At 39.0% G+C, this 16,300-nt stretch overlaps 1 protein-coding gene and 1 long non-coding RNA gene across 4 annotated transcripts in view; one reads left to right on the forward strand and one right to left on the reverse strand.

Annotated features, from left to right (window-relative positions):
- LOC139358471 (uncharacterized) overlaps nucleotides 1–16,300 on the forward strand; it is a 100,962-nt gene that overhangs the window by 54,075 nt on the left and 30,587 nt on the right. Inside the window, exon 2 of the long non-coding RNA XR_011613402.1 lies at nucleotides 9,081–9,206. This is a non-coding gene — a long non-coding RNA (uncharacterized lncRNA). The remainder of the gene's footprint in view (nucleotides 1–9,080; nucleotides 9,207–16,300) is intronic.
- Nucleotides 1–16,300, reverse strand: part of LOC105485389 (RNA polymerase II associated protein 2) — a 99,368-nt gene that overhangs the window by 21,223 nt on the left and 61,845 nt on the right. Inside the window, exon 12 of one of the 3 annotated variants that reach the window (XM_071079137.1) lies at nucleotides 6,452–7,721. The exons of the other annotated variants lie outside the window; for them this stretch is intronic. Within the exon in view, the coding sequence (XP_070935238.1) occupies nucleotides 7,688–7,721 (34 nt within the window). The 3' untranslated portion in view covers nucleotides 6,452–7,687. Of the gene's footprint in view, nucleotides 1–6,451; nucleotides 7,722–16,300 lie in introns of those variants that run through there. 3 annotated transcript variants of the gene reach the window in all.

Raw genomic sequence — 16,300 nt, forward strand, 5'->3', positions numbered from 1 at the left:
GGGATTTCACCATGTTGGCCAGACTGGTCTTCAACTCCTGACCTCAAATGATCCGCCCGCCTAGGCCTCCCAAAGTGCTGGGATTACGGGCTTGAGCCACCACGCCTGTCCAATTTTTTGTATTTTTAGTAGAGAAAGGCTTTCACCATGTTGCCCAGGCTGGTCTTAAACTCCTGAGCTCAGGCAATCCACCTGCCTCAGCCTCCCAAAGTACTAAGATTACAGGCGTGAGCCACTGCACTGGCCCTTTCCCTGAATATTTCTGATCTGTGGTTCACTGAATCCACAGTTGCAGAACCCCTGTGTACAAAGAACCAACTGTATTAGCTTTCTAAGAGTTATAAGTTGACAAATTATTTTTGGAATTAGGTGATGTATAAGTGAATAAATACTATAATAGTTCCTGTGTATCTCTAAATATTAATCCAGTTGGAACAGTTCCTGTGTATCTCTAAATATTAATCCAGTTGGACTACTTCTGGAGTCATGTAAAACTTGTATTATTTTTAAGATGCTGAACCCTGAACATCTAATGTATAATTTTATGAATGATTCATTCAAGAGTATTATGATTTGCTTTTATTTCCAAAGTAATTTACATTCAAAATTGAATAATGCTTTATTACTTAATAGCACAGATTCCTTGCCCCATCTATTTTAATTTATTTATTAAATTTTATTTTATTTCAGTGGTTTTGGGGGAGCAGGTGGTTTTTGCTCACATAGATAAGATCTTTAGAGGTGATTTCTGAGATTCTGGTGCACCCGTCACCCAAGCAGTATACACTGTATCCAATGTGCAGTTTTTTTAATCCCTCACCCCCTCTCACCCATCAACTTTAATGTTTTATCACTTAATAGCAATTAACTACCTGCAAGCTTTTCCAGTCTGGCTGCTTACTGGGCATTTTCTGAATTCCATGTTATCTCTGTAGCAAGAGGCTCCGTGTCTCCTTGCATAGATGAATCAGAAGCGAGATCATAACATTTTATCCGCCTACTGTGGTTTTGATCAACTATAAGAATTGGTTGTAGCTATTGCCAAAGATGCTACTAACTACTGGGATTCTTTTTAGGGCACATACTGCCCTAATGGTAGGTATCATTGGACTAACTCGAGTTTGAGGACCTATCTGATGTAGAGGTCCAAGCACTGAGCTTGGAGACAAGGTTCTATTCGGAGTGTGCTTTTGTTAGTAGTGACCATGCAAGAGGACTTTGTAAACCACAAAGCACCGAGCAACGCAGTCCCTATATGTGCATAGAAACAGGCCCAGTGAAAAATGAACAGACTTAATACGGGAACTGTTCTTTTCATGGTCAGTAATGGTCTCCTAACTTCCACTTCTGAAAGCCTCTTCTGTGTTCTCTTCCTAGTTAACTGAAGTATTGGATGTTTCTGATCACTTCCTCCCTTCCTAGAATTCTCCTCCTCTTAGTCATGGTTCTTCTCCTACCCCTGATTCTTTATAATCTCTCTTGTTGGCTTCTCAATGTAATATAATAGGTCCATGGACAACCCATGGTCCACAGGCCAAATTGGGCTTCCCATTTATTTCAAATATGGCCATAACCATTTATTTACATATTCTATAGTTGCTTTCATGCTGCAACAGCAGAATCAAGTAGTTGCAACTGTAGTGCCAGCAAAGACAAACACATTTACGATCTAGACCTTTACCAAAGTTTGCCAACCCCTATACTAATTATATACAGCTTTAAGTATTATTTTTTGAGACCAAGTTTCGCTCTTGTCGCCCAGACTGGAGTGCAATGGCATGATCTCCGCTCACTGCAACCTCCGCCTCCTGGGTTCAAGCAATTCTTCAGCCCTCAGAGTCCCGAGTAGCTGGGATTACAGGTGCACCACCAGCATGCCCAGCTACTTTTTTTTTTTTTTGTATTTTTAGTAGAGATGAGGTTTCACCATGTTGGCCAGGCTGCTCTCGAACTCCTGACCTCAGGTGATCTGCCCACCTTGGCTTCCCAAAGTGCTGGGATTACAGGTGTAAGCCACCGCGCCCGGCGTTACAGTTTTAATTTAAAATGAATAACTCAGTCATTAATGTAATGCTTTATATACTATCACTCTGATGATTAGAGCAATTACAACAGGAGATGAGAAATCTAAAGGAACCATTTGGCTCTAGGATATTCAGGGGCTGGTCTATGAAAAATCTCTCGCACACTGGACCACTTGTGGATAGAGGATGCTTAGTAACCAAAACTATCTCATAAAGTTTCCAGCTGGAGAGAGTATTTTCCCTGGCTCATTCCATTCCAATCATACTGGCCAACCATATCTCAATTTGTGCTGAGGTTAAGTTCTCCCCACTTTAGACGCTTGCTTGGGGATATTCCCCCTCAGTTCTCTGCATGGTAGGATCCTTCATGTGATTCAGTTTTGTTTAATGTCACCTTTCCCTCTAAAATCCAACCTCAGTCTCACCTCTCTACTTCCTTTCTTTGCTTTTTCTCCATCATCCTTAATAATTGTCTATTTGTTTGCTTGTCTATCTCCATCCAAAAATATGTGAATGTCATGAGGACAATGACTTCATCTATTGTGTTCACTGTATCCTTCGTGCCTGTTACACTGTAGATCATCAATAATTACTTGTTGAAGGAAGAACTAGTTTAAGAGGACAACTATTTATTGTGATTACTGAAATGTTTTTCTTCTTCACAAAATTTTCCTCCTCTCATTTGATTGAGAAGAGACAAGGCCTTGCAGTGTCGCTCAGGCTGTACTGCAGTGGTGCAATCATAGCTCACCGAAGCCTCGAACTCCTGGGCTCAAGTAATCCTCCTGCCTCAGCCTCCAAAGTATTAACAGCTGGGACTACAGGCATGTGCCACCATACCCAGCTACTTTAAAAAAAATTTTTTTTACTGTCTTGCTATATTGCCCAGGCTGGTCTTGAACTCCTGGCGTCAAGCAATCCTCCTACCTCATCCTCCTGAGAGACTGGGATTATAGGTGTGAGCCACTGTGCTGGGCTCCCCTCCTTTCATTTTTAGAAGAATGGAGGAAACATTTTCTTCATTCCCCCTCCCCCAGGCCACACATTCTGCATCTTCCTGCCAGAATATTTCAGAACATCCATCAGTGAGGTGTGAGATGAGCTTCAAATTCATCAGGCATTAAATCATGACCTACCACTTGTTACTGAAATTCTCTTCCTCGCTTCCATTTGTCCTGGAATTCAGTGTTATCTGGGAAGCACTAAGACTGGCTAAGCGTGAATAGTGCAATGTGCCACTGAGCAGGCTTGGGCGTTAGCTTTAATTCACTTCCAGAACTACAGAGGAAACTGTGGAGCAAGGGGCTGGGCCTAGAGGGGTTGCTTGGTCCCTTTCTCAGGAACAAAAGTACTTAATTAAGCCTTACAGGTGAAATATGAAAGGAGAGGAAATTCTTTTCATTCTAAATGACATAGATTTACTTGGCCAAGGGAAGAAGCAATTTAGGATATCTACGTAAAGTTATTTTTAATTGGCAAATAAAAATTGCATATATTTATGGAGTACAATATGACATTTTGAAATACGTGTACATTGTGGAATGACTGCATCGAGCTAATTAACATATGCATTACCTCATATACTTATTTTTATGTGGTAAGAACACTTAAATCTGTTTTGATGATGATAATAATGACTAATATTTATTGCTTTCTAGGTGTCAGATACTTCTTTTTGTTTTGTTTTGTTTTTCTGTTTTTTTTTTTTTTTTTTTTTTTTTGAGACAGGGTCTCACTCTGTCACCCAGGGTGGAGTGCAGTGGTGCAATCAGAGCTCACTGCAGCCCCAATCTCCTGGCCTCAAGCAATCCTTCCAACTCAGCCTCCTAAAGTGCTGGGATTACAGGCATGAACCACTGCACCTGGCCCAAGTTTTTTTTAAGATTCCACATATAAGTGAGATTGTATGGTATTTGTATTTGTGCCTGGCTTATTTCACTTAACCTAATGTCCTCCAGATTCACCCATGTTGTCACAAATAACAGGATTTCCGTCTTTTTAAAGCTGAATATATGCCACTGTTTATATATATATATAAAATATATATACCATATTTTCTTTATTCATGTATCTGTTGATGGACACTTTGGCTGATTCCGTATCTTGGCTATTGTGAACAATGCTGCAATGAAAATGGGAGTGCAGATGTTTCTCTGACATACTGATTTCATTTCCTGTGGATCTATCTTATCTATCGTTCTGTCTTATTTATCTACCTACCTACCCACCCACCCACCCTTCAGTGGGATTGCTGGATTATACTGTAGGGCTATTTTGGTTTTTTTTTTTTTTTGAGACAGAGACTCACTCTATTGCCCAGGCTGGAGTGCAGTGGCACGATCTCAGCTCACTGCAACCTCTGCCTTCTAGGTTCAAGCGATTCTCCTGCCTCAGCCTCCTGAGTAGCTGGGATTATAGGTACACACCACCATGCCTGGCTAATTTTTCTTTTTTTTTTTTTTTTTTTTTTGAGACGGAGTCTTGCTGTGTCGCCCAGGCTGGAGTGCAGTGGCCAGATCTCAGCTCATTGCAAGCTCCGCCTCCCGGGTTTTTACGCCATTCTCCTGCCTCAGCCTCCCCCCGAGTAGCTGGGACTACAGGCGCCCACCACCTCGCCCGGCTAGTTTTTTGTATTTTTTAGTAGAGACGGGGTTTCACCGTGTTAGCCAGGATGGTCTCGAACTCCTGACGTCGTGATCCGCCCGTCTCGGCCTCCCAAAGTGCTGGGATTACAGGCTTGAGCCACCGCGCCCGGCCTAATTTTTCTATTTTTAATAGAGATGGGGTTTCACCACGTTGGCCAGGCTGGAACTCCTGACCTCGTGATCCACCCACCTCAGCCTCCCAAAGTGCTGGGATTACAGGTGTGAGCCACGGTGCCTGGCCTATTTTTAATGTCTTGAGGAACCTCCACATTGTTCTCCATAATGGCTGAACTAATTTACACTCCCACTGACAATGTGCAAGAGTTCCCTCTCCCAGGTATCTTCACCAATGCTTGTTATCTATAGGTCTTTATTTCTGTGTAATTCTGGCTATCACTCTTCTTGCATGGGGTATATTTTTATTTTTTTTAGGTAAAGGAGAATAGCAGAAACTATAAGCAAAATGAAGACTCAACTGTTTTGGGGGATTTATACTCCCTTTCAGTCTCCTTCTATTAAGAATTAAATGAGGCCGGGCACGGTGGCTCAAGCCTGTAATCCCAGCACTTTGGGAGGCTGAGACGAGCGGATCACGAGGTCAGGAGATCGAGACCATCCTGGCTAACAAGGTGAAAGCCCGTCTCTATTAAAAAATACAAAAAACTAACTGGGTGAGGTAGTGGGCGCCTGTAGTCCCAGCTACACGGGAGGCTGAGGCAGGAGAATGGCGTGAACCTGGGAGGCGGAGCTTGCAGTGAGCTGAGATCTGGCCACTGCACTCCAGCCTGGGCGACAGAGCGAGACCCCGTTTCAAAAAAAAAAAAAAATTAAATGAGACCCAAAGGCCCCATCCCTGTGTTTTTTTGTAAAGTCTCACCAAAGTAAGCAGAATAGACCCTTTTCTTAATAGAATGATTTGGTCTCTTTTCACAAAACTGCTAATAAACTACCTTCATGATTCTGAAGGATGGAGATTCTACACTTCTACATGTAGCATGCTGCAATGGTTAATAAACCTTAAATTCTAGACATTGTTTCTCATATATAATCTAAATGTCTCTTGCAGAATTTTATTTTCTTCTTCATTGAACTTTTGTGGGTGTTTTTGGTCGGGGGGTATGTAAGCTCTTAAAGTTATTCCTTCATATTCTTGAAAATGGTTCTCAGTTAATTCCAAGTCTTTTTAATCTTTCCTTATAGATGCCATCTGACTACTCCCTATTGGGATTGGTGTTTGCAGTGGTGTTCTTTCCTATACTCACTTCTAGCTTATCATTTTTTTAAAATGTAGTACCACATAATATAAATATTGTCCAAACTCTCCAAATTCAGTACTTCAAAATATAAAACAAAACATGTCAAACCCCACAGAAATATATCATAAAATAGACTGGGCACAGTGGCTCATGCCTGTAATCTCAGTACTTTGGGAGGAATGACCTGGGTGGATCACTTGTGGCCAGGAGTTCAAGACAAGCCTGGCCAACATGGTGAAACCCCATCTCTACTAAAAATACAAAAATTAGCTGGGCATAGTGGCACATGCCTGTAGTCCCAGCTACTTGGGAGGCTGAGGCACAAGAATCACTTGAACCCTGGAGGCAGGGGTTGCAGTAAGCCGAGATTGTGCCACTGCACTCCAGCCTGGGTGACAGAGCGAGACTCTTGTCTCACAAAAAGATAAACATATAAAATAAAAATGTTTACTTTCGGGTTATCTTTGAAGTACAATTGCAAGATCTTACCAGACACCTGCTTCCTCTTTTTTTTTTTTTTTGTTAAATTGACTCCCCAGGCTCCTCTTTTCTCCTTATTCTTTATTCCTTTTTCTGTGCAGTATAAATTATGATATGCTAATTACTTACCTGTTTAATTTTTTCATTAATGAACAACTCCTACCCCATTATACACTGAAAGGGACTCAAGCCTCTATTCCAATCTTGCAACTTCTAATAGTGAATATCAAATAAAACCAGCATGGGAGTGGTGACTTATACCTGCATTCCCAGTGCATTGGGAGGCTGAGGTGGGAAGATTGTTTGAGGCCTGGAACTTGAGACCAGTCTGGGCAACAGAGCAAGATCCCATCTCTACCAAAAATAAAAAAATTAGCTGAGTGTGGAGGTGCACGCCTGAAGTCCCAACAAGAGGCTGAGGCGGGAGGATCGGTTCCCACAACTTGTAAACTCGACCCCAGGAGTTCAAGTTTACAGTGAGCTATGATCATGTCACTGTACTCCAACCTGGGTAAAACAGTAAGACAGACTTTGTCTCTAAAACAAAACAAAACAAAGAAACAAAACCCCATAATAACATGGTGGGCCCAAATAACTTCTACATAAATAAAAAACAGTAATGTATACTACAGCTGATATTTAATGTGGTTTATGCAGGAAATACTTTAAAAATAACCAGCAGAGAATGTGATTGGCTATAAGTAAAAACAAAAGATTTCTGCTGAAAGTTATTCAAGTGATTTAAGTATGAATAAAAACCTCAAAAGGTGACACTTAAGATGGCTTAACACAGGCTATCTGCTGGTGAATATAATTTGAAAACAACTTACATAATAAAAACTTGCAATGTATAAATCATAAACAAGAGGAAACTGCTCATGAAACCTCCACCGATTCAAACCTCACTTCTGAAAAGACAGATATCCTTCTGTAACAATTCTTTACCATATGGTAAGTGACGTAACAACAAAAGCAAAAAGCCAAGTGTCAAACTGCATCTTATTGATAAGACCTTTATTTAGCTGACTGCTCCACATATGCTACACATCAAAAGGAAAGAACGTAAATCAGGTTAGGACAAGTACCCTCCATTTGTTATTACTGAGCTATCAAACAACATCTGGTTAACAGGAATTATTATATACAGTAGTAAGAAGAGTTTCAAAGTTTGGGCAAGATAACTGAATCAAGAGAGGGATTTTTAATTAAAAGTTGGCATTTTTATTAAAACCTTCTATCCAAGGATTTAGAGCTGTACAAACTCTTGACTAAGCCTCAGAAGTTATCCATAATTTTGGAAGTCACCAGTTTGTATTCTGTCAACAGAAAAATACATATAAAGAGTTAAAGTTGTGGTTTATTGAGCAAGTGGAGCTAAACTGATGAATCTCTATGCTATTTATTTCGTGGAGTACAATAAAAGTCAGTAATGAACTTGGATTTTTTCTTTTTCTGAGACGGAGTCTTGCGCTGTCGCCCAGGCTAGAGCGCAGTGGCACGATCTCGGCTCACTGCAACCTCTACCTCCCAGGTTCAAGCGGTTCTCCTGCCTCAGCCTCCCAAGTAGCTGGCATTACAGGTGCCCACCACTGCGCCTGGCTAATTTTTGTATTTTTATTAGAGATGGGGTTTCAGCATGTTGGTCAGGCTGGTCTTGAACTCCTGACCTTGTGATCCACCCACCTCAGCCTCCCAAAGTGCTGGGATTACAGATGTGAGCCACTGTAGCCAGCCATGAACTTGGATTTTTAAGTGGCCTTCCCCATTCTGGTCCCTACTGTCTTGCTTACTACACTCATACTGAACCACTGGAAACTCCATACTGTAGCTCCACAATCTGAATTATCCTTTCCTGAATAATCCTAGGTGATATGTGTGAAGATCACATCAGGCACCTGCCTAATATGATATAGCACAGGTATCTCCAAACCTGACTTTCAAAACTGGGCAGAAGTAATAACTCTTTCATAGAAAGATTTTCCTAAGTGTTCATAATTTATTTCCAAATTTGCAAAATCAAACGAGTAGGCTGTTGTAAAATGACACGGGACAACACTCCTCATACTCAACATAATCTTACAGAATAAAGAGCTGTGAGAATGTCTATGTGAATAAAATGTCACCAGAAAGCATGCTTCTCTATGGTTTGGGGTTGGAGGAAGGGACAGGAAGTGAAAGGCCACACATTTTTCTGTACCTAACAGATTTGAGAAATTACTGGGTTCATGCAGAGTTCTGCTGCAGTAGGGAAGCCTGTTCTGCTGATTACCATGCATATAGGTGATGAAGATGTAAAGACTGCTAAAAGATAACACTGGGCTTAACATAAATTTTTTTAAACACTCACTCTTTCACCCTTCAAGAAGTTAGGGCTGGGAAGGAGAAGGTAGGAAGACTATTTCTGTCAAACTGCCATACCTTCAATGTGTACATGCACAGGCACTATGTTTATCACTTTAACCAATTAAAACAAATGGGTATTATAATACCTGATACTTTGAAGGCTTACAATCAAACAAAAGCAAAAGCCTTCTGGGAAAGACGAGGCACTAATTAATAATGGGTTGGGTAAGTAAAGAATCTAAAAGATGAGGTTTAACAGCATAGTTTTATTTTAGGAGGCTATATGGTTATATTTGAGGAAATCACACTTAATTTTCACAAATGTGTTTTAGGTGCAACCTATCCAGTCAGTTTCCTTTTGAAAGCTGAAGTACCTGAGGCTTTGGAGAGGGTAAAGGAATTATCCAGGGTCATACTGGCTAAGAAGAGTGCGAAAAGTGGAGACCTTTATCACAAAGGTATTTTGTCTATTTGCTTATCTATCAGGCCCCAATACTTTCTTCCTGCATGGCAGTAACAACTGTCACTTTACCCATATTTTATCTTCTTCTAACACTTGAGATTTTTCCCTTTTCTACGTGAACAAGTGGTAAATGATAAAGGATTAAACCAAAATACCTGTTTGCACACCCATACAATCAAAACTGAAATGAAGAGCTGTGACCGGCAACACAAAGGGTCAAAATGTCATCTATTTTCAGAAATTGCAGGGCTCCATACAAACCCCAGACATTTTGCAAAATGCCTCTCTCAGATATTGAAAAAAAATTCTGATATATACTTTCAAAAGGAATTTTATCTGTATGTTAGATAAAATATACAATATACACTGCATGCTTCTTAGCATGAAAGTAATTACAATTTCATGTTTAATATTAACTCTTTATCTACCTTGCTTGTTTCTTATTGAGGAAAAGGCAGAAGATTCAACTCCATTAGTGAGACTCTGAACACATCTGTCTCATCTGTGGCCCTTGGCTTCCTCCCCAAAGTAACACAATAGCTACTAGGGCACACAGAAAGAACCTGTCACCCTGTTGAAGAGTTCTTCTTTTTCCATAAAATAACGTGGACTGGGCCACGTGCGTAGGTAACTACTTCGTGGTACTTTGCTAAACTGCTGTTATTGATATGTTTTGCAGTAAACATGGTTTTATAACTGACAAGGAAATAAATGCCAGGAGGTCAGGGCTAAATTTAAAATTCCCTTTTCTAAGGGACATGGCCTGGCTCTGTCACCCAGGCTGAGATGCAGTGGTGCGATCACAGCTCACTGCAGCCTTGAACTCCTAGGCTCAAACAATCCTCCTACCTCAGCCTCCCAAATAGCTGAGACTACAGGCAAGCACCACCACGTCCAGCTACAACATTCAGATACTTTAAAATGGATGGTGGGAAACTTTCTAAATTGGAGATAGAGAGTTTTTCCTGAATGCCAGTTCTTTCCTAGTTGTTCCCTTTGTGGCAGGAAAGATTTCAACAACTCAGTCAAACCTAAGAAGCTATCGTGATTTCCAAATTTGTTAATTTTTTTTTTTTTTTTATAAGACTGGCTTGTTGGTCTTCAACCTTCCTGTGAAGTTGCAGGAAGTGTTGGGGCTCAAGTGACTTTCTTAAGGTCATGTAAGTCAGTAAAAGATGAACAAATAACCCCAGAAGTACTCCCACTAGTCTACACTTCTAACCGCTAGACCACACTAGTTCACATGTCTGATTCATTTTAAGAAATGAGTAGATCTTACAATTTTCAAAGACCCACTTGGATATACTCTTCAAATAATTTTTGAAATCTGTCATAACCAAATAAAGCATGCAAATGAAAACCAACAATTCTGCTGTTTCTAATTCATCCTTCCTTTGTGATAGTCAAGAGGAACCTTTCAACACTATTAATGATTTTAGAAGAAAGCTAAGTACCTCTAACCAAGCAAACCCTGGTATACACAGCTAAGTCAACTGATTTAGCACTTCTCTACTTAGCACACCAATGTGCACTAGAATTAAGACAGTGGTTCTCAATTCTGCCTGCACAAATTAGCATCACTTGGGGAACTTAAAAAATTCTTATGCCCATGCCCCACCCAAGACCAATGAATCAAAATCTTTGAATCAATCATTAGTATTTTTTTAAAGCCTCCCCATGTAATTCTAATATATAGCCAGTGCTGAAAACCATGGATGTGAAGCTCTGTTAAATTTCCAAATTGAATAAGTTTGTGTAGTTCTGTTTATTTGTTATACTTATTCACTACACTTTTGGAAGAAATTGGATAGTAAAGAAAATGAGATTTTTATATAAATGTGTAACAAAGCAGAAGGTCCCAATGAGAGGTCTTACTCAAGGAGGTTTATACAAGGGAGGTATTATTTCTGCCTGTGGGGTGTTAAGGAAGGCTTCTAAGGAATTGGTAACATTGGAACTGGATCTTGAAGGCTACAATAGGCAGATATGAAAAGAAAATAAATTTCAAGCATAGGTCAAGTACTATTAAAGATGGTTGTGGGGGAAACAGTCAGTGGACATAATGTAAAGACATAAAAGAGAAATAAGATGAATAGGTAAGTTGGGGCCACTTGTGAAGGGCCTTGAAATCATGCAAAATTATGTGGCAGGAGCTGGGAAGTCACTAAGTTTCTGAACAAAGGCCTGCCTTGATCAGAGTTAAGCTTCAGTGATATGATTTTTAAAGCTAGAGGGAAGGATGGACTAGTTGAATGAAGAGACACACGGCAAGGAGACCTGCTTGGGAGGGCTATAATTGCAGCAGTCTAGGCAAGTAATGAAGGCCTGATGTGGGTTAGAATGGAGAAAGACAACTGTATATGGAACTAAAAGGACTTAGCAATTGATTAGCTATGAGAAATAAAGAGAAGCACAGTTCTGGGTAATTAGGAGGATACCAATACCACCAAAAGAAACAGGGGCCATCTGAAAGGCAAAATGACTTCATCTCAAATTTGAGAGTTTGAAATGCTTGGGAGATATCCAAATGAAGGTGCCCAGCAAAAAAGAAAAATATTTTGGTCTACAATTTAGGAGAGATGTCAGAGCTGAAGATACCATTTTGTGGGGAGAAACACAAGAATTATTTGATTAGGATGACCAATTTTCTTTCTGAGGTAACTCTACTTTTCTTCCTTATGATATTTGCCTTGATTTTTTGAACTAATATCTCGTTAGTACCCTTCCAAACCTCTTGCATCCTTGCCTTAGCTTTTTTACCTAGCAAAACCTACACCCTGAGATAAATGTTGCAATCTGCTTTCTCCACACCTATAATAGATGGCTGGAAACTACTGGTGGCATGGGGATATGGGGAAGAAGGGAACCCTCAAGGTCGGTACCAGTACAAATCCATGATCTGTAGCCTCATCTGGATACTTAATGTCACTTGTCAATTTTCTCTCACCCTGAATTAGCTCCTTTTCTGAATCCTCTCAATGACTACTCCACTATCATTACAGTTGACCCCTGAGCAATGCAGGCATTAGGGACACTGACCCCCTCCCCCATGCAGTTGAAAATCTGTATATAACTTTTGACTCCTCAAAACTTAACTATAAATAGCTCACTGTTGACCAGAAGCCTTACAGACAACATAAAGTCGATTAACACATATTTTATGCTATATGCTTATAATAAATATTACATAATGCATTATATAAGGATATGTATTAGATCCTTACAATAAAGTAAGCTAGAGGAAAGAAAATGTTAAGAAAATAATGTGGCACATATACACCATGGAATACTATGTGGCCATAAAAAAGGATGAGTTCATGTCCTTTGTAGGGACATGGATGCAGCTGGAAACCATCATTCTCCGCAAACTATCGCAAGAACAGAAAACCAAACACCATATGTTCTCACTCATAGGTGGGAACTGAACAATGAGATCACTTGGACACAGGAAGGGGAACATCACACACCGGGGCCTATTGTGGGGAGAGGGGAGGGGGGAGGGATAGCATTAGGAGATATACCTAATGTAAATGACGAGTTAATGGGTGCAGCAAACCAACATGGCACATGTATACATATGTAACAAACCTGCACGTTGTGCACATGTACCCTAGAACTTAAAGTATAACAATAAAAAAAGGAAGGAAAAAAAGAAAATCATAAAGAAGAGAAAATATATTTACTATTCATTAAGTGGAAGTAGATCATCATAAAGGTTTTTATCCTTGTATTCACACTGAGTAGGCTGAGGAGGAGGAGGAGGAAGGGAAGTGGGGTTGGTCTTGCTATCTTAAGTGTGGCAGAGGCAGAACAATATCCACATATAAGTGGACTTGCACAATTAAAACCCATAAACCCATGTTGTTCAAGGGTCAATTGTGTTTTCACTCTTTATACAACCGTAACTTCTTTACTCTTAGAAGAGAACCTCATACCCTACTTCATTGAAAAATGAAGTTGTTAGGCATGATATAAAAATCTCTCCCTTCTACCTATAAACGTATCTGCAGTCATGCTGCTCTTCACTTATTTTCTCCCTGTCTCAGAAGATGTAGTATTTCTCTCCCGTTCACACTATTCCATCTGCCTGTGCCATGATCACATTTCCTTTTGCCTCCTGAGACATGCCCTGTTCCATCATGTGTATCTACCTTGCCCGCAACTTCAAATTATTTTTCTTTATTGGCTCCTTCTCCATATTGTATGGTTAAGTCTGTTTCTATCCAAAACAAATGGTTACTGTTCAATCTCTTTCCTACCCTTATCATCAGGTTCCTCAAAAGAGAAGCCAACATTTATGGACTCCACTTTCTTATCTTAACTTGAGATGCAGGGGTTCATATACTTCTTCAAATTATAAAAAGGGCTTCTATTTTTTCAAATGTGCCTTTTTTTCCCCCTGAGGAAGGAGTATAGATTTTATTCCTACTTTCAATATATAACCTTCTGTCTCAATGTATAACCTTGGCTGCAAAGAATTGGCTAGTGGCACTTAATTTTATATGTTTGGGAACTTGATTTTGGAGCATATAAAAGTTGTGTAAGTCTTAGTGTTTTAGAGCAACATTTTTCTCTGCACTGATACCAGAATAATACTAGTTATAACCTGGCAGTTGCTTTATTCTCATGAAACATTTTTGCAGTGCAGCAGATTTGTCACTCCTTGCAATGAAAAATCTCTGAGTGACAAAAAACATTATAATGTGGGGCTTCAAAACTCACTGAAAAGAAAATCAGTAAATAAATAAAATGGAAATAGTCCTGGAGATTCAATTACTGTAATGTCTTTTCACCACCACAGAAACTGCAGGTGTTCACCAAGCAGTTTGGAACAGTTTCTGAAGTGCTTTTGCTGCACTCAGAATTTTCAATGTTAAGCCTTGTGTATTGTGATATGTTCCCGTCTTTTAAGGCAGATTATACTTTAGTTGTACTAAAATAACAAACAGCCAAATCCCAAACTCATTCAAAGTGAATGGTGGGACAACACAAACAGCCAATAGTGAGAACCAGAAAATTCCAGGCTCTTTTTCACCATTTTGGCTCATAAAATCTGCTTTACAACTTTGTAAAAATATTTAAACAAGGAATAAATAAAATGGAAGCATTTGAATTTTGCTTCCAAACACCACATGACTTTATTTGTTAACTGGAATTATCAGAATGAGAAAAGTCAGAGGCAGGAAGAATATTTAAAAGCTGTTGAGTCTCTATAATACATAATCTAAATGGAAGTGTTTAACAACAGAGAAGAAAATACAATCGGTGACCGGGATCTTGAATTTCACGAGCACTCTTAATACACTTGGGAATAATTTTTTTCTCCTTGTAACTTTCATTCAAGTTTGCAAGGCTATTTTTTAAAATACATTCAGTAAAACTAGTTAAAGGAAGAGTTTGCCTCTTGAGTAAAAAATTTCCATTAGGACCCATTAATATTTGATAAATGCTTCCAATTCAACGAACAAATACCAACCTGTAAAACATTTAAAGAATTCTTCAGAATTGTGTCTGTGATGCATCAGATAAATAACTACAAGACATAGTGCCACCTCTATCGACCTGGTAACTAACTGCTCTATAACCAATTCTTCTATTTTGTCAGTCCACAGAAGAGAAAACAGTTAAATCCATGGAAGATAAAAGCAATATTTGGAATAAAGTTTTGAATCAAAGAAACATTTTAAAAAAGTTAAAGTGTACTAATTTTATAACTAATGAATTACAAGATAATCTCACATTTATATCTAACTTTGTTTTTTGTTAATTTTATTAAAGATTTTATAAAAATTGTATTTGCAAAAAGGCAATGCTGGATTTGGTTAAAATTAGCAATTCTTTTAAGGCTAAATAGTCACATCTTTATCAGACTGTATTCATGTGGGAAAATATGAATCATTATAGAGATTATATCTCTATAATGAAAGTCTTTTCTTCAGTCACAATAGTAAGCAACTCTTTCTGTTTTTTCATGTGCAATGCAATTTTACCACTGTTACCAAATCTATGCCATAAGTCCATAATATCAACAATAATTTATCCAACTTTTTCCCATCCCATTCATTCTTTTGATGTATCAACAAATATTCACTGAATGCTTACTAAGTGCTAGAGTAAGTGCTTGGCACTAGGAAGACAAAAGTAATCCCGACAATGTCTTTGATTGTATGGAGATTATGTTTTGGTAAGAAAACTGCTTCAAATTCACCTCACTTACTACAGATATCTTTCCTGGCTTAGCACTGTTTACATATTGTCCAAACACAATACTGAATAAATAAAAATTCTCTTATTCTCATGTAGAAACTTACATGTGTGCGCATATGTATATATGTACATATATATACATATATATATGCTTTTTTTTTTTGGTAAATTATATGTTTATGTGCCCAAAACCAACTTGTGGGTCATGGAACGTGAGAAGGCAGGGGAAGGTAAAAGTCATGAATATGAGAAAATAAAGGTTAGTCACCATAATTAAACATAGTGGCTGTATAACTCAAGCTCAGAAATGCCTAAATTAATTCTCCTAGGGGTATCATTGACCTGTGGAGAAAGGAGGGTAACAATCAATCAGAGCCAGAATGAAACTAATAATACAGTAATGAATGTAACAGTAATGAAAATTAATAATATGGGTTTTTGGGAGCTGAAATATACAAGGTTTGGTTCCTGCGCTTTTGAAATTAAGAGCAGGAGGAAAAATGTTACCAAATAACACTGACATTTAAAGCAAGGAGAGAGAAATATGTGGCAGATAAGTAGGAAAGTGGGTGAAAGGAGTTAGGAAAGAAAAAGAGGCAAATACACCTTTGATGTCATTCCCAGTCTCTTCATGGGCCACATTCCAGCAGTTACCCTCTAGTTCTTCCAGCCTTGCCTGTCTAATGTCTCCTTCCCCTCTGCTACCAAAACGCTCAAACTTCCACTATCTTGAGAATCTTCTGATGATTTATCATATCATATTGGATGATAAACCCCTTCTCCTTTCTGCTTTTGCCAACCATATGAAAAGAGTAGCTGGCATTTGCTCCGTCTAGTGCCTCAACACCACATGTAATACTATAGCAGCCTTTACAATCTGGT

The sequence above is a fragment of the Macaca nemestrina genome, chromosome 1 (assembly GCF_043159975.1).
Source record: "Macaca nemestrina isolate mMacNem1 chromosome 1, mMacNem.hap1, whole genome shotgun sequence".
NCBI classification, from domain to species: Eukaryota; Metazoa; Chordata; class Mammalia; order Primates; family Cercopithecidae; genus Macaca; species Macaca nemestrina.